This window comes from Cygnus olor, chromosome 18, assembly GCF_009769625.2.
Source record: "Cygnus olor isolate bCygOlo1 chromosome 18, bCygOlo1.pri.v2, whole genome shotgun sequence".
NCBI classification, from domain to species: domain Eukaryota; kingdom Metazoa; phylum Chordata; class Aves; order Anseriformes; family Anatidae; genus Cygnus; species Cygnus olor.
The window spans coordinates 6,453,076-6,473,039 of NC_049186.1; the positions used below are offsets into that span (position 1 = coordinate 6,453,076).

At 57.5% G+C, this 19,964-nt stretch overlaps 1 protein-coding gene across 18 annotated transcripts in view; it reads left to right on the forward strand.

Annotated features, from left to right (window-relative positions):
- CACNA1G (calcium voltage-gated channel subunit alpha1 G) overlaps positions 1-19,964 on the forward strand; it is a 132,814-nt gene that overhangs the window by 16,613 nt on the left and 96,237 nt on the right. For all 18 annotated transcript variants that reach the window (XM_040530108.1, XM_040530113.1, XM_040530111.1 and 15 more), the window contains exons 2-3: positions 17,568-17,679; positions 17,820-17,953. In XM_040530108.1, coding sequence (XP_040386042.1) covers positions 17,568-17,679; positions 17,820-17,953 — 246 coding nt within the window. The remainder of the gene's footprint in view (positions 1-17,567; positions 17,680-17,819; positions 17,954-19,964) is intronic.

Sequence of the window (19,964 nt, forward strand, 5' to 3'; positions counted from 1 at the left end):
CCGAAATATTTATCTTGGAGACACGAGAGAAGCCATGAGGAGGGAGCCAGGAAGGGGAGGGCGGGGGGGGAAGGCTCACAGCGTGCTGGCTTTCTCCTGCTGCTCCCTCCCCACATGCCCTTCTTCCCCAGCCCCAGCTCTCCTCTTCCTCCCTGGGGGGAGCAGCCGGTGCTGGCAGCATCTCCTGGCCCCAAAGCGGGGGAAACATCCCACGAGCCCCGTGCCCCCGCGGGGAGGCGGAGATGTGGGATGGAGACCCCTGCCCAGGAGGCTGCCAGCCTTGCTGCCACGTCCCGGGGGGTGAGCAGGGCTCTGGGGGGACACGGAGGGGTGGTGCTGAGCCCCCCGGGGTGCTCCTGCCTGGGGAGGTGGTGGAGGCGGGGGATGTCCCTGGGGGGGTCCCTGTGGGGCTGGCACTAGGGGCTGGGGGTGGCCAGTGGCTCCGTGGATCCATCCCTCCACCAGCAGCTCCCTGCTGGGCTGGGGGTCCCGGGGGGGTCAGGAAGCCCCCCAGGTCTGTCCTGCCTCAGTGTCAGCCCCGTGGGTGTTGCGGGGAGCGCGTCCTCCCCAGCGGGTGATGTGAGACGAGGATTTGTAATTGGCAGCTCGCTGGCTTCAGTCCCACCGCTCGTGACCTTCCTGCTGCTCCCACTATTTTGTGTTTTGCTTCTTAAAATATTTACGTACGTCTATATAATGTGATCTTGGCAGCTGCTGCGCCTCAACACCTGCTATTTCCCCGGGCGGGGGGTTGCTAACGTAACAGCCTCCCCGGTCCCCGGGGCCTCGTAAAACCACGCGGAGCTGGTGGAAAGCCTGGGCTGGGGCTCTGCGGTGCCGCTGTGGGGTGGGGATGGGGATGGGGATGGAGTCGGTCCCGGCTCACTCCTGGTGCATCCCATCCCCTTGGCCGGGCACCTGGGAAGCGTGTCCCCACGCACGGAGCTGCCGCTTCGCCTTTTTATTTAAACCTCTCGCTCACTTCTAACAATAACCCCAGGGAACGGGTTCACGCTCTGCATGGGTGACCTGCCAAGGGCACGGCTGGTTTGGAGGAACGGCCGAGCACCCATCTGTTATCCCTCGGTGCCGTGGGGTCTGGCTGCGTGGGACAAGCTCCGCATCCATCCCACTCCGCTCCCCAAAGCCGTCCGCGCTCTGCCCCCGGCCCTGGCTGCGGTTTTTATAAGCCTGAGAATGGATCCCAGGGACAGCCGAGGCTCTCCGGGGAGCGGGGTCAGGGCGATGCAGAGGAAATCGCTCCCTGGGAGCGACGGCTATCCAGAGGGAAAGAGGCCGGCCGTGCCGCGTTCACACGGGGCCGGGAGCGGGGCTGGGGCGCGGGAAGGTGCTGGCACGCTGGGCGCGCTCCCCGCGGGGTCACGGCGTGCTCGAGGCTCCCTGCCCCGGAGAGGTGCTTCGGAGGAGGTTTTAGCACACGGAGGTGCCTGCGGGACAGCATCACTGCTTGTATGGCCCAGGTTTTGGGTCTGCTCCCGTGGGTTGGGGGAGCCCCAAAAGTGACAAAGCCGGGGGGCAGCGGGCACCGCAGCAATTCTCTGCAGCCCTCTCCAAGGGAAGGCTGTGATTTTGGGGGGAAGGAAGGCCTGCCCCTCAAGTCCTGCATGCCACGAGTGTTTTCTTTTTTTTTTTTTCCCCCATTTCAACTCTGTCCGATGGCATTTCCAGCCCTCGCAGCTGCAAAGGGCAGCTGGCAAATGCACACCGGGTGGGCTCTCCATGTTTAAGGGCTCCCGGCCACCTTACCGCAGCGCAGGGATCTGCGCCCGGGGCTGCAGGAGCAGCACTGATACCCAGGGGTGGCGTGGGGCACCCAGGGGCCCCTGTGGCTCTCAGCTGCTGCTTTAGCTGGGGCTGCTTGCTGTGTTTGCTGGAAATAACTCACCTGGGGCTGCGGGGAGAGGTTGGCCCCCAGTGCCAAGGGTTTGTTGTCTGCATTTCAGTGCGCTCGCTCAGAGCTGCGTGCCGTCGTGTCCCGTTGCACCGCGCCCGTCACCTTGCGCCTTGCACATGGCTGAAATCTGGGTGGTCCCAGGGTTAGGTGTCGGGGTGAGGATGGGGATGGTGTGGGACAGCCTGCAGAGTGATGGGGACAGCAGGTGTGGCCTCGGGGCAGGGACAAGGTGGCAGTGCATGCAGGATGCTGTCCCTGGACGTCCCCGCTGTGGCACCGTAACCCGGTGGAGCCGTGCCTCCCGCGGGCAGGCGTGGGCCCCGCCGGAGCACGTTTCCCTGCGGGACATCCCCAGTCCCCATTGTTCCTCCTCTGCTCCCTCCCTGGGGCGAGCACCGAGCAAGGCTTCCCGTGAGCATCCCACCCAAAGCCCGGGTTTCCTCAGGGTCTGGAGCCTTCAGCTCCTGCCGAGCCCTCGGTGCTGCTTCCCCTGCACATCTCTCCCATGCGTAGAGCGGGGCAAATAATTAGCCATGAATAATTTATCTAATCTATTAGCTTGACGAACGTCACCGCATTCCTTTCCCGGCCTGCCCAGATCACAACCTCCTTACAGTGCAGAGAATTCCTTCCCCCCGCTGCTTCCGCTGGTGATTTTTGGCTCGCTCTGTTTATTTGCAGACAGTCTGCCCGCCTGTGTTACTTGGATGGCTCTGATCGCGGCCGCCTTTGATTCGGACACGTAGCTCGCTCCGCGGGTTTCTGACCCCTCAAGGGGTGAGATGCGGCTCTGAGAACCAGGTTTTTGCCCTGAGCAGCTGCAGCTTTTAATTCCGAGCTTGCTTTCTGCAGCTGATCCCCAAATTTCTCAGCAGTGCCGTTCCCGTGGCCCAGAGGCTCCCGTGGGAAGCAGGGCAGGGGGGCCCTCGCCCCTTCCTCAGCCCCATCTGCCCGCAGTGCCCTGGGGCTGCGGCTGCTCTCCCGGGGTGAGCACCCCACAAATGTGCAGCGTGGTCGGGGGGTGCTGGGGGGGGACACGAACTGCCCCCGGGTCCCCCGTCCTTGAGGTCTTTTCCTGGGTTTGGGTCCGGGTGTATCCTTGCCAGTGCTTGGGGGATTGATTTGGTTGTGAGCCTCCCTGGAGGAAAAATGAGGCCAGCTATAGGGCTCCTTTCCTCAAGGGATGCAAAGCCACATCAGCGCAGGAGGTTCAGACGTTTTTTTGTGGGGTATTTTGGTCCTTGCTGCGGTTCTTGGTGTGATGGGGGCTGCAAACCGGGCAAGAACGCAGCAGGAGCAACAATCCAAGAGGATGCCCTGTGCCAAGCCTCGGGCTGGGGCTTACCCCTTAAAACACCCACCGAAAGCTCAGGTTGTCACAGGGAAGAGCAGGCTCCGAGGTCCCACGGGAGGCACCCAGCGGTCCCGGCCCCTCCGCAGCCATCCCCAGGCTGGGGACAGGGCAGGGAGAGCGGCTGGAGGAGGAGGGGGGACCCTGCAGAGGGGAGCAAAAGAGCTGCCCTCCTTGCCCAGCCCTGCAGCTGCGGTAATTAAATATCAAGATCCACCCCCCCCCCTTTCTAGCAGCCTGTTTCCACTTATCCTTTATGGGCGATTAATCAGGGACGGGGGAGCTGACGGCGCTCAGAGACACGTCTGAGCGATGGGAGGGACGGGGATGGGGATGGGAATGGTGGTGGTGGTCAAAGGCAGCTGCTGGGGGCTGGATCTCCCCATGGCGAGGGAGGCTCGAGGAGGATCATTTCTCCTGGCTCGGCAGTGGGAGCCTGCCTGGCCCCGGAGGGCTTTGTCCCCCTGCAGGTGCCTCCCCCGCGCCCAGTGGTGTCCCGGTGCCGCCGCGCTGGGTTGGTGAGTGGCAGCCGTGCTAATTGCGTCTGAATCCCAATTAGCCACGAGGGAAATTTGCAGAAGTATGGGAAGTAAACATCTCGGGGCAGAAATTCCCCCTGCTTTGGGGAACCTTTTGCTAGGACAGGTTTTCTGCCCCCCTGTTCCCTCTATGGGCTGCTCCCCCCGGCACACGGGGCAGTTTTTGGGGTGCTGATCCCCCCCCACCTCAGGACGGTGCTGTCACCTCCCGCCCTGCCGGTGCCCCCGCAGCCACAGGGCTCGGAGGATTTAATTCCGTCGGCCTTTCGCCACGGGTCAGCCCTTTCTCTGGCTCCCCTCCAGCTTTTTGGGTCGTCTCTCAGAGAAGTCGAGCCATAAAGCTTGCCCCAGCTGGAGCGCGGACCCACAGCTTCGCAGGCAAGCGTCCTGCCCAGTAGATATTTATAATGCAGCAGAAATGTTAAAAATAACAAAAATATCAGAGCAGGAAGTTAGTTTTGGGGATGAAAAAACTTCTGCTCCGGCGTTGAGCTGCGGCGGCTGGTGCGTGCCAGGAGTGCCCGTCCTCTGCCACCTCCGTCCCTGCTCCGGGTCCCCTCCTCTCCGTGGGTCCTTGTCCCATGTGTTTGGGGCACAAAACCTCCCTGAATGCCTGCAGGCCCAGTTCTCAGCCCTGACGTCTTATTTGGGCTCAGCTCAGACCTTTTCCCTGTTGACACAGCTTTGCCTGAGCTCGCAGGGCCGGAGCACGGGTGACCTTTCCCGTGTTTGCTGTCCGTGCTCAGGATCGGCCGCGCCGTGGCAGCGCGGCTCTGCGCCAGAACCAGGGGGCAAAGCCCCTGGCGAGGACGAGCACCTTGCAAAAACGTTTGTGTGCTCACCAAGCTGCTCAGGCTGGCACCCCGTGGCTCTGCTGCTGCCTCCCCCTTTGCCTTTCACTCCCCCTGGCTTTTAGCCCCTTCCCTTGCACCTGATGACATTTCATCCCCCTTGATCTGGGGCTGGGCTCTCCCCACTGCCAGCGCAGGACAGCAGCCTGTCCCTGGGCAGCAGGGACCACATTTCCCAGCCGAGGGCAGCTCCATCCCTTGCCCACGTAGCTCCCGGCACCGTAACCCCCACACCTGGCAAACATTTCCCCCTTTAGGAGGGCTCTCCAAGGGTTAAACGCGTGCTGCAGCCCTGCCCAGCTTGGCACTGGCTCCCTCTCCCCAGCGTGCGACCGCGCTCGCCCTTTCCCAGGCAGTGGCCAGAGCTGCCCGCGTGGGTGCGGGACCCACGGGAGGGGACCGGGGCCGGGTGCGGGACCCACGGGTGGTGACCGGGGCCCCCACACCCGCTGCTGGCCCCGCACCACGACCAGGACCCAGGGCGTGGACCCCCAGCGGTGGCTGTGGGGCTTCCTAGCAGAGCGCAGGGAGGAAGGGGTGGAAATTGGAGAATTGGAGACGATGCTGGGTGGAAATTGGAGACGATGCTGGGAACCCAGCCGTGGGATTTGTGGGGGCTCGCCTGGCTGGGGCTGGATAGCCAAAGTGATGGGTAAGCCCTCCGGGGGCTGTCCCGGAGCATCCCCAGCCCAGCTCTTCCCAGGCAGTCTGAGCAGCGCGTGTCCCCAAACTTTGCCATTTATTATTATTTATTTGCCATTCTATTATTTATTTTATTACCCGTGACGATGGGAGCTCACTAACGTTACTTCTTGGCCAAGTCTTGCTCGCAGGCACTCGAGGGTGAAATGAATCGGGGTCACAGGAGGGTTTAATTCAGAGCGTTGTCCTTCAAGGGAAGGAGAAGTCAGACGAGAAGTTTTAAACATTTTATAAAAATATCCACATGTGCTCAGCGCAAAACTCACCGTCTTTACCTAATTTAGAAAATGACTTTATATGGGGAAAGATTTAACGCTGCTCTGCGGAGGGGAAGAATAATGAAGACGTCTGCACCAAAGCGCACTGTCACCCGAAGATCTCCAAGTGAAAGGCTGGGAGAGAAATGATTTTTCTTCACTGGTTTTAGAAACTGAGGCATGGGATGAGAAATCCATAAAAGTGCAACTTCCCGGGCTAATTTTAGCCGTTTAAGTCCATATCTCAGCACCTAAATAAATGGCCTGGTTTTAATAGACCCCGGGTCAGGTCCCTGGGGTAAAACCTGGAAGGAGCCTGGCTCCATCGGCCTGCAGAGGTGGCGTGGGGCGGGAGCTGCCTTCGCTTGGCACTGCCACGAGTCTCGCTAGGACACCAGGAGATGAAGCTAATGAGAGCAAAGTCATCCGAATTCCTTTGAACTTAAGTGGGGATGAAGGATTTCTGTGCAGGAGCAGCCGTGTTTCGCCCAGGCGAGGTCAGTGCCCTTTGATTTCCCTGGAGTCAGGGCAGCTGGTCGCTCCAGGCTTGGAAAGTGAAAGTTGATCCAATTTTTTAAGCCCCTTTATCACACCCCAACCTTTGAAAGTTATTTAGCAAATATATACGCATTTAGCAGTAAAAATAAAATTATTTAGCATGCTCCTTAAAGGAAAATGCAATCTGGCTCGCTCAGCTGAGCAGACGGAAAGGTTTCCAGGGTCAGTCTCACCAGGAATAAATGCTGACGCGTGCACAAGTCAAGCTTTGCATTTGGTGATCTTCGTGGGAATCCCAAATCTGAACAAGTGTGACCTGGGGACAAGCTTGGGAGGGGGAGCTGTTCCCAAAATGCCGACTCAGGCCGGGCAGTTGCATCCCTGAGCCCTGCAGCGGGCAGAGCCTGGGGCCCTGCAGGATGCTCTCCTCCTGGGAAATGGTGCTGCTTCGGGCAGGACCTGGTGGGCTGGGGGTGTTTACAGATGTCACCTGCCTGGGATGTCCCCAAGGTCGGGCTGGGCCAAGGCACACTCCCTGCCCACTGCTGCTCTCCTGCCTGCCTGCAGCTTGGCTGTTTTTTCGCTGCTCACTGTGCCTGGGGAGCACAAAGGCAGTGCCAGCAGGCCCGGGCTCCTTGCAGCCGCAGCGTGATGGGATGTGCAAGGCCAGATCAGGGACAATCAATTAGTGCTCAGAGAAATACCTGTGATCGGGACGGCAACCTTTAATCCGGCCCAGCCCTCCCTGCTTACCGCCGCAGAGAAGGAAGGCAGGAGCGAAGCAGCCTGGCAAGGCGCACAAAGCCGACCTCCTTCCCCCAGCTGCTCTGCTCCCGCTAATGTGTTTGCTGGCAGCGCTCGGCTCCCTGGAGCATTCACACGCAGTCGGAGCGACTGCTCACAGCCAGAGGCACGGGGTGGGAGCCGTGCGGGGCTGGGAAGGGACGGGGGGGGTGGCAGCCCCCAGCCCCTGTGCTCGGGATGTGCACGGCTGCACCTGCAGCGCTGCAGAGATGGATCCCAGTCAGGATGATCCTAAACCATCTCGTGCGACTGAAAGAAAGGGGGCATGGTATGGGCGGTGGTACACCTGGTGGTACACCTGCTGCGGTGGTACACCTGGTTGTACACCCAGTTGTATACCTGTTGTGGTGCTGGTTGCAGCAGGCACTTGCCTCCTGCGCCCCCATCGCGTCCCAGACCAGCTCTGCCCGTGCTGTGCCCCGGCAGCAGCACTCGAGGTTGCTGCAGACTGCGATGGTATTTTTAATGAGGGATGCTGCGGTCACTGCACTTGTTACAGGCAAAGGCAATGAGAATTTTATGAGGTGCAAATGGATCGCGAGTGCTTGGAGGCTCCGGGTCCCCCCCGCCCCATGCTCGCACACCCTCCTCTCGGCAGCCGACAGGGCTCGGGGAACAGATGGGTATCAGCGCTGCGAGATGCTCTGAGCCTGGTTTCCATCGGAGGTGCTGCTGTGGTGGTTAAAACCCCTGCTTCTGGCTGTGGGATTCATTAGGGCCCCATCTCCAGGGTTCGGAGGGAAAGCGGAGCAGCTGCTAATGCTGGGGCCGTAACACCTAGGCCTCCTTCAGAGCAGTAAGGGAGTTAGGAAGAAGACAAACACCGAGTAGCCCCATGCACGGTGGCTTTATTTTCTGCTTCCTTCTTGCCTTTCACTTTATTAGTTAGAAGGGGAACACACATTTTGCATTAGAGGGCAGATGATTAAACCACCTGGGACTGGGAGAGGTACCGGTGATCAGCTGGAATGGAGAGGCTGGAGCTTTCTCAGCTGTTTCTAAGAGCTTCAGCCGCAGATAACAGAAGTGAGAAGTGGATGGGGAGCAGGAGGGGAAGGTGAGGCTGTGACAGAGCAGGGGGCAGGACAGCGAAGGGCACGAGCTGGAGCCTGCAGCTGTTTCAGCAAGGCTTGTAATAGGTTATTAATGGAGAAGAAAGCGCAGGTCTTTATTTTGTGGAAATTCTCAAGTTCCACGTAGATTTGTGTGCAGGGAGCAATGAGATGCTGGACCAAGTGTGCAAGAGGGAGCCTTGCCCTAGCCCCCAGCTGGCTCTTGCAGGCACCCCCTGTGCTGTGTCCACAGGCAGCAAGTTTTGGGAAGCAAGCTTGGGAAGCGAGCTTTCTGCACTGCCTCGTCCCGCACGAGCCTGATCCCATGCCTGCATTTAGTCATGTTTAGTCACCATGGTATTTTGACAGGATGTTTCAGGATGTTTCAGCTCATGCACGTGGATGTTGCCTGCGGACACCTGGAGGAGTGGCTCAGGTACCTGGGCGCTGCTGCTCGCACAGCGGCTGGGGAGCAGCACACGGCGTGCTCCTGCCCACTTGTATGGCTGTGCCTGGGCAGCACCTGCTGCTTCAAACTCTTCATCCCCTCGGTGCTGGGGTAATTCGGTACGTTGCTGCTGCTGGGGGGGGGACCACCTCTGCCCCCAGCCGGTGTGAGAGGTGCTTGCCGCCTCTGTCACCACCCGCAGGGTGATGCTCTCGATGCTCACCCAGGTGTGGAAGCTTGTGCTGAGAAGTGCTCTTTATTTTTGGTCTTAGGCTTTAAAATCTGAAGCGTGCAAGATGGTCTCTGTCTAATTAAGTACTTAACCTGCAATGAAATATTGTATTTTGTGTTGGTGTTTTTTAAGAAAGGAAATGTTGGCTCCGTTTCCAAGTGAAACACTGAAGCAGTCCAGTTGGAAACTTGTCGTCATTCAGACTTTGTAAATACCATTTTTTTTAAAGCCAGGTCAGAAAATGTAGCCAAAACTTTGTGGGTACCTTGAGTTGCCCCAAAGCTTTTTCATGCAAACACCTTTGCATGGAAAGTCATACCAGCGTTAATTGATGCAAGCCATTAAGTGGGAAGGGCTTGGTAACCGGGTGGCTGGATACAGCTCCTGTGGGCTCCTGGAGGAGGCTGTCACCTTGGTTATCATCACTGTTGTGGCAACTGAGGATCCCCAGGGAATGTCCTGTGGAGCATCCCCAAATGGTGTCTCCAGGGCAGGGCACTGGTGACAGTGATGTGAAGGGAACAGGGGGGGACATGGGGTCTGCGGCCCCCACTCTGCTTTATGTGTCACCTGCACCCCTTGGAAGCAGCGATGCTGGTTCCTAAAGCGTCTGCCCTGCCTCGGTCCGTAGGGTTAAAATGATGCCGGGTTTGTCCTTGGGTTTGTCCTCTGAGCTTTTTACAGAGCTCGGCTGGGTTTCCTCGGGGGCTTTGAGCTCATGCCCTTCTGCGATTAAAATACCAGGGTGGGAAAGAGGAGGGAGCTGCCGCAGCAGATGTGGCCGGTAGCCGGGCGTTCCCAGCTCATGCTGGAGCCGGCGCAGCAGGGAAGGTCGCTGTGGCACCGCTGCCATGGCTGCCCTGCCCGGGACTGTTCCTCTGCTCATTCCCAAGCTGGTTTTCACCCTGTCTATGGAGAGCAAATGGACAAAAACCCCAGGGTGTGAGCTCCATCACTTCCAGAAAGGAGGGAGCGCATGGAGCCTCTGTCTTTCCGAGGCCTGGAGGATGCTCTTTGGAGGGCGGGTGGTGGTGAGAGGCAAGCCTGAGCCGTGCCCTCTCGGTGGAAGGGGTGAAAATGAATCGAAATGCCCTCTTGGAAATGCCCCGGAGCTGCTCGCCTCTCTGGAGATCCTGGCAAGGAACTTGCTTATGGGTCTGGCATCTGACAAACCTGCTGGCTGGGCTCCAGGGGCAGCACCTTCTCCTCCCAGCTGTGCCACTGCAGGAGGCTCAGCCCTGAGCACCCCTCGTGCCCGGTGCCTCTGTTCCCCATCTCATATCCCACCTGCGAGCATCCCTCGCCCAGGCGCCTGCAGAGGGATGGTGGCTTGGGAGGGCTGGGAGTAGAAGCCGGTCGTGCGTCTCCGATGGATGTGGAGATGATTTGTTCAGCGTGCTCGACTCCCAGCTCCTTTCCTACCAGCTCTTCCCTATGAGGCTTTCCCCAGCCCTCACTCAGCGGAGGGAATTCCCTCTCTGCCTGAGCTGCCTTCCCTGCTCCAGCTGCAGCAGCATTGCCCAGGAGGGTTTGTGGTCCTCGGCCCGATACCTCGCTGTATTGACTTCCTGCCACCCCCTTGTTAGGGCAATTAGGGAATCGCCGCATTGATCAGCGGCTGCTGTTGACCCCGCCGAGCTGTGCAGCTCCTGTGTGTCCTGCTGCAGCTGCCGACACCTCCTGCCCTGCATGAATCTTTCATGCGCTCGCCTCGTGTATTTTTAATAGGCTGGGGCTTGGTGAGAGTGCGTGCGGGTTGCTGGCAGGGCTCAGGGGGGCGCGGGGCACCCCAGGGATGCAGGGGTGAAGGGAGAGATGTTTGGGCTCTGGATGGGTCCGCGGGCAGTGAGGGACTCGACGTGGTGCTGGGCAGGGCAGCACCTCGCTTTGGGTGGGAGCTTCCTCCTCGGGCACCGCTGGAGGAGGAGGAGAGACGTCCCCTCCATCTGTGCGCTGCCCTGGGAAGGGGTGTAAATCACCAGCTGGTGAAAATAGGAAATGTGAAAATAGGAAATGTGCTGGTTTTGCTTAGGCTTTGAATCCTGCGGGAGCCTCCCAAAGCTGCTCCCTGCCTGCTTTCGGGGGCTGCAGGGGTTTCCCTCCTTGCCTGCCACCCCAGCCCTTGCTCTGCCCTCTGCTCCAGCAGCGAAGTGCAGGGGTGCTCTCCAAGCAAATACCCTGAACACGTAAATCTATTATCTATGCTTTATCCTGATCTGCCATCCCGTGTGTTTGGGATCTCCTCCGCTCTGCCCTGCCCTCTCCTTCCTTCCCGCTTCGGTCTGAGCCTGGCTGACCGCTGCGGAGTCCCCGGCACGGGACCGCTCATGCCACACGTGTGGCCGCGCAGAGGCATCGCTGCCACTCCTGTGCTCCACGAACGTTACATAAATCCGCCTTTATACCCAACTCGTGGACGTCACTGAAGCTCTGTCCATACCCATAACATCATTGTTTCCATGGGAACCAGCGTACTTCCAAGGGGGAAAAAGTAGAAGGAGACTAAAAAAAGGACAAAGAAGGAACAAAATAAGACAAATATGTGACATATCCCAACGACGTGTCGGTGTAGGATGTTGTAAAGATTTCGCCGCAACTTGTTTAGGAAGCCTTGCATAACGGTTTTGTCTTGGGCAATGCAGCAAGCTGAATCGGGGACGGTGAAAACCTGATAGTATCCCAAATACCCTGAGCATCCTCACGAGGCAGAGGCCGTAGGGTACGGGCACTGCCCACTGCAGCAGGAAGCACGACTGATTTTTGGGCTCCTCGGGGCACCCTTGTCCTGCTGCCAGCCAGTGCCCGGAGCTGTGCGGGAGGCTCTGTGCACGGGAGCTTTGCTTTGCAGAGCACCAGGTTGCTGTGCTTGTTTGCTGGAGCCCGAGGAAAAGCTGTGTTGCAGCAAGCTCTTGGATTTCCTCGGTTTACCCCCCAGACCACGAGCGTGCATGGCCGGGAGGTGACAGTGCGTTGTGCCAGGAATATTTCCCGGGTGAGCAGCCAGCACCGCTGCTCTGCCATATCCATCACCAGAGAGCTTTAAGGGCAGGCTTTTCTAAGGGACACTTCGCAGCCAGTGCGTTTAAAAGCTATATATTTGGGGGTTAAGTGTGTATCCACTCCACACTTAAGGTGTGGTGGGAGAAGAAGCCTCAAATATATTATCAAGCACCTGTGATGGCTTCAGCATACTTAGCGAGTTTTAAATTGCAACCCCAGGTCCCTCCTGCAGCGGGGGAGTCCATTAGGGAGGATTTTGCTGCTCACGACAGCATCTCGTCGAATGTCACGCATGAGCTGCTGGGGAGGGCGCTGCTCCTTGGGGGCTCCCAAATAGGCTGGGCTGGGAGCCACAAGGGACGGGGTAGAGGGGATGGGGCTGTGGGGACAGGAGCCTGACCCCATGGCCCCGAAATGTCAGCAGAAGGTACTGGAACAGTGATGGGAATGGAGAGGGTGAGAGGTCGGGGTTTTGCTGTGAGTGGTGTTAGGGCAGCGTGTTGGGAACGGCGTGGGAAGCCGGACCCAGGGCTCCCTGCAGCCCTGCGGTTCCTAACGGGTGTCACCAAGCCTCTGCCGTGCCTCTCCCGCACCCCTCCGTGGGACAGGTGTGAGCAGGACAGGAATGGGAATCTGGGCTAAATTCACACTGAAGTGCTCTGACTTGGGATTTTATTGTGTTATTTAATTTCCTAATAAAAACAGCTCCCCCCCACCCCCACCCCCACCCCCCAGTGCCGTTCCTGCAGCCGGGCTGCTGGCGGCCGTGCCAGCCCTCCCAGCTCAGGAGCTAATTGCGAGCGATATGCAGGGCTTCGCTTAAAAGCTCCAGCTCCTGAAGTTTGGGGATTATGCAAGGCACTCAGCTCGCAGGGTTCTTTTTATCTGCATTTTTTTTTCTCTTTAAGCAGTAAGATTTTAAACCCTTTTGGTTGCTGGAAAAAAAAAAAAGCTTGAAGTATGAATCTAAAAAGGCAAAGGGGAAACAATTCTGAAACAGTCAGGCAAACAAGAGCCTTGTCAGGATTTTTTTTTTCTTTTTCTGACAAAACATCTCTTTTATCGAGCTTCAGCCCCTCTAAATACAGCATCCCTTTTCACTCCATCACCTGAGCAGGCGCCACGCTGCCCTGGAGCAGCGGCTGCGTCCCCCAGGCAGGGGGAAGCCTCCCCTGAGCACCTCTGGCAGCACAATTTTGAAATCTTTGGGAGAAAATGAAAAGGTGATTAAGATGATTAATCCCAGAAATTCCTATTTTCTTCTATTAAAGAGTTTTGCTTCCCCGCCGAGCGGCGATGAATGCCCCCCTGCGCTCTGATGGGTGCCAGTGGCGTTTTGGGGCACTTTGCGGGATTTTGGCTGCCTTGGGGACTCGGTGTGGCTGTGGTGCAAGGGGTGCCATGGGTGCAGCACCTGTGACGGCTGCAAGGGAAAATAAATGACATGAAATTTCAAACCCTGTGGCATGAATAATTGCCCTGTTTGGGTTTCCCAGGTCTAATTGCGAAGCTGCCTGAATTAAAACAACCTCACAGGGCCAGCCATGCCGCAAGGGAAGCGGTCTGAAAGAGCTCCAGAGCAAGGGGGGAGCACGGGAGGCCGGACGATGTCCCCAGAGGCCACCCCTGCCACCACTTCATGTGTCCTTGCCTGTCCCCAGGCCGTGGCTGTGCTTTTGGGGTGGCACTGCAGTGTTTGGAGAGCTCCCAGGGGTTGCGGTGTCTCTTGCACGTGCTGGAAGCACGACGTGGCTGCTGGCCTCAATTTTGAAGGAATATTGTTTAAAAATGAAATAAACCCCAATTAATTGTGCAGGCTGGGGTAGGATTGCGGCAGGAATCCTACAACCTTTCCACCAGGCGTGACATTTGGAGCCTTCTCCTGGTGGCCTGGGTGGTCGGCAGCAGAGCTGGGAAGGGGTTTTTATTTCCATCCTCAGATTAATTCCAAGGGCTTTTTGCTTCCCTCGTGAGCAGCCTGAATTAATGTTTTAGGATTTTGGTGGCTGCCGCCTCCCTCTCCCCCAAAGGCCAGACCCTGGAAGTCCCATTATGCTCTTGTCAAAGGGGCTATTTCTGGAATTGATGATAGGAATGAAGCCTAAAACTCCGTTCTCATTAACGTCTGCGGCTTATCCCGGCGTCGCTCCTAAGCTGGTGGGACTCGGTGGCACTGCAGGGGAAGGCTGTCATTTCAACCCAATTTTCGCATCACATTTGCACAAAAATTTCCAGGCCTCGCCAGCACTTTCTGCAGGTTTGTCGAACAGCAGCAGCCGTCCCAGAGAGCAAAAACTTTGCAGGGCATGAGGGAAATGCCCAGGAAATGTCCTGGTGTTGTCTTCCCCATCCCCGAGCCTGCGGCTGCCGCTGCCCTCCAGCAGCATCGTCCCTTTTAATTCCCTTGCTGGCGAATTTGATCCAAACTTCTGCAACCGAATCATAGCAAGCATAATGCAATATCTTTCTCTTTTGATTATATTAAGCTGGGTAGCAGTGGCTAATTGAATCCCGGGTTCTTGCCTCTTAATTACGGGAGGTCGTGCTCAGCCATGCGCACACAGGTGGTGCTGGGGGGAGGCGTTTGAGGGCGTTCGTTCATGGTGGAGGTTCTTTTCCTAGCTCAGCTTCTGTTTTTTTTTTTTTTTTTTTTTTTTTTGTTTGTTTTTTTTGTCTTGTGCTTTTCATTATTTAAATTTTAAGAGAGAGCTCATTAGAGAAAGTCTTGCTGGATCTTTCTGGAAACGGAGTACCTGTGAGCGTTTCAGCTCTGACCAGGCTGATGGTAAAATTGTGGGGTTTTAAGAATGGCTTGGGGTGAGCAGGCGACCCCAAAAGTGGGGACTCTCCAGCATCCTGTGGCATGGAGAGGACCATTTTGAGCGTTGGTCGTGCACGTGTGACACGGGTTCCCTGCACCAGGAGGGCACGGCCACCGCAGGGCCAGCTCGGCACCAGCAGTGCCTTGGGGCAGGTTTCAGTCCTGATGCGGTGCCACGCGGCGTGGCAAGGAGCAGTGGGGTCTGTGCGGGGCTTCCCAGGCCCTGTGCTCCCCGCTCGGCTTTGCCCCTTCGCTGCCAAGGCAGCAGCAGAAAGCAGTATTCAATAAAGCACCTTCTGCTGCTGCTAATTGAAGTTCTCCTTTGTCAGCCTCTCCCTCAAACAACAGTAGGTACAAAGCCGTAGCCATCAGCACTTTGTGTGGCTCTGAAAATCCCATTAGCAGAAGAAAGAGCTTGAAGTTTCATTCAGCTGGAAAAACAAAAAAAAAAAAAAGGAAAAAAATAAAATAACCCCCAACCTTCTGATCTATGAGCTGCACATTAACATATCGCCCTGTGCACCAGCAGGCTCCTGTGCCGGCCGTGCCCCGGGGATATTTAATCAGGGAGAAGCGTTATATTGGACTGAAAATGTGTTTGCCTGAGGGAGCGATGTGCTGATAAGTGGGTCTGCGGTCAGAGCCAGGCGAAGACAAATGCCAGCAGCAGATGAAATCCCATCCTGCTCCTGGCCCCTCTCTTCCCAGGCTGTTTTTCCACCCGAGGGGTGCTTGTTCCCAGCACCAGGGCACCCATCATGGCAGCGAACACGGGGACCGGGCACGCACCCAGGTCGTGTTCTCATTTCGACCACGCGGGGAGAGCCAGGCCTGTCTTCTGCCGCTGTGAAAGAATTTATTTGCAAGGATTTGCCTGGCTGGGGAAGCTTCCATCTGTCTGTCTGTCTCGTCGGGTTCCCATCCGACCAAGTGGGCTCCTTCTGAGCCTCCTCGCTCCCGCCTTGAATGTTTCGCGCAGCCCTTGTCAGACGCACACTCATTCTGTCGCCAATTTGGGATCTTGCAGGCTTTTTTTTTTTTTTTTTTTTTAATTCCTTATTTTCTCGAGGGCTTTGCAGTTCATCACTGCCAGAGCCGTGGATGCTGGTGGATGCTTTCCAAGCCCCCCCAGGCCGGGGAACGCCCGCGGATCTGGCGCGGCTGCTGCTGGAGCCTCCTGCCCCCTCCTGCAGCGTGCCCTCTGCGCGTGCCCCCGCAGGGCTATATTTGGGATAAATATTCCAGCCCGTAGCTGTGACCTGACAGTCGGAATTTCTATTCCGATATCTTGTAAACACTTCTTCAGATTAAAAGATCCAGATTGCCAGGGACCGGGCGGTGACTCAGCCCCGTGTGATTTCGCAGGAATCGGAGCGGGGTCGTCCTGCGGCTCCGGCCCCGCGCCCCGGCGGGCAGGCACCTGCTGATTCCCCCGCACCTTTTCCTTCTCCAGCCTGATAACACGTCAGCACGGGCTCCAAAACACCTCCCGGCTCCGCATCGCAGTGAAAGCTCTCGTCTGACGGGGGCTGCGCTCATTTGGGTGCAGGCGCCGAGCTGCTGGCAGCTCCCCGAACGCTGCTTGCCTCATGCCAGGGCTGCTCGGCCTTGCAGGACATGTGTCCCAGGGTCACCTCTGGGTCTCTGTGCCCAGTGTGGCCACCAGCTGCAGCATGGCATCCTTGTAACCCCCCAAATGAGACACAAACCTCTAATTACGAGGTGGAGAAGGTGCAGGGAGGAGCTGCCTAAAGGGCGGCTTGATCCAGCCCAAAGGCAAGCACAGAGCAGGGGCCAGGAGCTTCCAGCCCAGCCTTTCCCCTCCAAATTTACTTTTCCAGGCTTCAGCCCTATAGAAGACCCTGCAGCCACCGGGCAAGGACGTCCCCAACACCGGGTCTGGGTTGGGGCACCTGCTCGAGGTGCTCTGCCTTTCCCCTTGAGGCTGGAGGTCAAGGCTTAAAATATTCCTGAATGCAACCGGACTCAAAGCGTCCTGCCCAAAGCTGGAAGCCCTCGTGCTGGCAGATAACCCCAGTGGTGACAGCTCCTTGGTTTCGTGTCCTTGTGCCCTTGGCAGCCAGGAGTTGGCTGGAAGAAGGATGCGGAGATTCAGTACCAGGCTTGAAGCTTCCCATGGGGGGTTTTGCTGCAGCAACGCACTTTGTTCCGTCCAAGCAAGTGCTCAAAGCCTGTCCCAGCAGCTCAGCTCTTCAGCGTTGCTCTGAGAGGCAGCATTTGGGCAGGGGATGGGCTCTGCAGGGCCTCACGGCGGCCCTAAGCCTTTTAGGCGGCCGGTTAATGTTTTTGACAGTCTTAATTTGGACTGGGAATGAAAAGTTCAATCACTGGCTTCAGGGAAACGCCCCTGGGATAAGCTGTGACATAGTTAATAGAAAATTGTAATGTTGTTAAAGTGCTTTTCTGTGAAATGCCAGGAGAGGAAATTAATGGTGTGTTTTTTTCTAAAAGTTTATATCATTCTTTTAATTTAGTTTTTTAATCCATCATATCAGCACTCAGCAGTCTCGCCATGCAACTTTAATTTTATAGCGTTTTTCACATTAGCCATGGCCACTGATGTCACCATGGGGAAAAACACACCACCGGTTTGCCACTCGGGTACCGAACAGTGGGCAGGGTCTCTGTGCAAAACCCCAAAATCTGACCCATAGGAAGCAGCTCTTGGCGTGCGCCTTGCTGGAAAGACAAGGATTATCTTTTTGGTTCAGTGGTGACTGCTGGTGGTCTGCATTTGGGTGTTTCTTTGTGCTTGGTGCCAAATGAAGGTGAGGGAAGAAGGGTTAAGGAAGGGATATTTAAAAGTTTGAGAGTAATTTTATGGAAAACTTGTGGTATTTAAGTGCACGAACCTGGGGAGCAGCAGGGCGAGGAGAGGCAGCTGTAAGATGACAGCACGTGGGGTGTCCCGGATAGGACAAAGCACCCTGGGGTCCTGCTGGCATCACCCCCCTCCTTTTCCCTATCCATTAAATTGGGGACACAGACCTGGACCGGGGTGCAGAAGCCCTGGGGGTGAGGGGATGTGGGGGGCTTGTGCTTGGCACCGTTGCTTCCTTGACTGCGCTCCTTGCAGCTGGTTCGAGCGGGTGAGCATGCTGGTGATCCTGCTCAACTGCGTGACGCTGGGCATGTTCCACCCCTGCGAGGACATCGCCTGCGACTCGCCGCGCTGCCGCATCCTGCAGGTACGGCCGGGTACACGTGGCTTTGGGGTGGGAGGGCTGTGGGACCTTTCCCTGCCCAGCAAAAAGCTGCAGCGGCCGGCAGCGGGGGCACGCGCCCTTCATCCCGCTCCCTTTTCATCCCGCTCCCTTTTCTTTGGCAGAGCTTCGACGATTTCATCTTTGCCTTTTTTGCCGTGGAAATGATAGTCAAGATGATCGCGCTGGGGATTTTCGGGAAGAAATGCTACCTGGGAGACACGTGGAACCGCCTGGACTTCTTCATCGTCATCGCGGGGTGAGTTGGGCGCGCCGGGTGCCCCCTGTCCGCGTGGGCTTCGTGTCTCGTGCGCCTGGGCTGGGGAAGGGGAGCTCTGGGTGGAGAGTGCCGGGGTCCTGCAGGCTCTTGTGCATCAGGGCTGTCAGCGCCACCCATCCTAGAACCCTACAATCTCTTCGGTTGGACAATACCATTAAAATCATCGAGTCCAGCCGTTGACCTAACACTACTAAACCATGTCCCTAAGCCACGTCCACGCATCTCAGATACCTCCAGGGATGGTGACACCACCACCCCTCTGGGCAACCCCTTCCCATCCACCCTTTCCATGAAGAAATACTCCCTGATATCCCCTCCAAACCTCCCCTGGTGCAATGTGAGGCCATTACCCTCTCCAGCAGTGGGGATATCAGCCCAGAGGGGGACCTGTTGGTTGTCTCCATCACCCATGAGAGAGATTTCCAGTGCCTGGTGGTGGTGATGACGGTGTACTGGTGATGTTTGGCTCACAAGCACTGCTGGGGATGCAGCAGGAGCCGTGTGCTACAGTTTTTGGCCAGCCCATGCGCGTCCCGTGCCGCGCGGCCACCCCGCCTGGCACTGGGCTCGGCTCCGCAGCGCCGGGGGCTTGGGTTTCATGCGGGCTGCCCAACGGGGGTGGTGGTTCAGCAGATCGTTTGAAGCGCGGAGAGCTGCCTTCCAGGGAGGATATTTCAGTGAAATGTGCGTGATTGCCCTCTTTGTTGTTTTTGAGGGAAAGCAACCAAGTTTGCCTTTTTGAGCGTTTTCCTTTCCGAGGCACCTGGTTTGAGTTAAAGCTCCTCCAGCACCCGAGAATCTCCTGGCTGGGGCTGCAAATCCACATGAAAAGTGCTTGGCCCCTGGCCAGGGCGCTGAGTTTCTTTGGCACAGGATTTGCTCACCGGCCCTCGCCTCCCCTCCCTCCTCTGAGAGCCCGGAGACCTTTTGGGAAAATGGCGCTTTTTTTTTTTTTTTCCCCCCTCCCGCTTTTGATAGAGCTGCAGATCAAATTTACTGGATTTTCCTGGAAAGGAGCGGGGCCCCTCCAGGCTGGGCCGTTTCCCAGGCGAGGGTGTCAGCGGGGCGCCTGCCGTCTGCCGTACGGGGCGACGTGTCTGTGGGCTTCCCTTACAGCCCCTGGTACGCACCCCCGCGGGGAGCTGGGAGCACCACGAAGGTGGCCCAGTACAACCAGTAAGGAGGCGGCAGGTCTCCCAGTGTGCCCCTAGGAACTCGTTGCTGCAGGGGCCGAAAAATTCCAGATTCTTCTTTAGTTCTTTGTTATTTCTTGTAGCAGAATTGAGCGTGATGAGGAAGGGGACCTGAGTGTGATGTGCTTTGGGGGTGGTGTGTTTCGGGGTGCTGGGCTGCCTCCAGCTCTGCTGAGCAGGGGGGGTGCTGCACTGTCCCCCCAGCCTCTCCCATCCTGTTTAGCTTGTCTGGTGTTTGGAGCCAGGGTTATCTGTCGATGCCCGTGATAGGGCCCCCTCATGAGGGGTGTCTGCTGCTGTTCCTTCAGGCTGCCCTAATTCCTACATAGCTGCAATGTGCTTCAGCAAGTGTCAAACTGCCCACCTGCCTTCTGCACCTGAATGGGTGTCTGGATTTAGCCCCTTTCCCCCATGGAGCCCTGGGTGTGGGTACGGGCACCCGCATCCCCTGGGGCACGGCGGCTTCATTAGCTCCAGCGGTTGTGCAGCCTCGCAGCCTGCCCGCCTTGGTGCCTCCTGCCAGGTCAGCTTTGCCTCTCGCTAAATGATCGGTCTTTCCTTTGTGTGCTTGAGCTGTTCCCATCTGGGCCCTGTCACAAGCAATTCAGCTGACAAAGGATCGAACTGGCTGTACAGGCGAAGGCAGAGCCTCTCCTTCGGTGGCACGTGTTGTTTTTCTGCGGCCGCTCGTCCCGCTGCTCTCCCCCAGCCTCTCCATTCATCCTGGCCCCTCTGTCCTTCTCCAGCAGCGCTGCTGTCCCGAGGGACCCCTCGCTGTCTGCCTGCGGTGCTGAGTG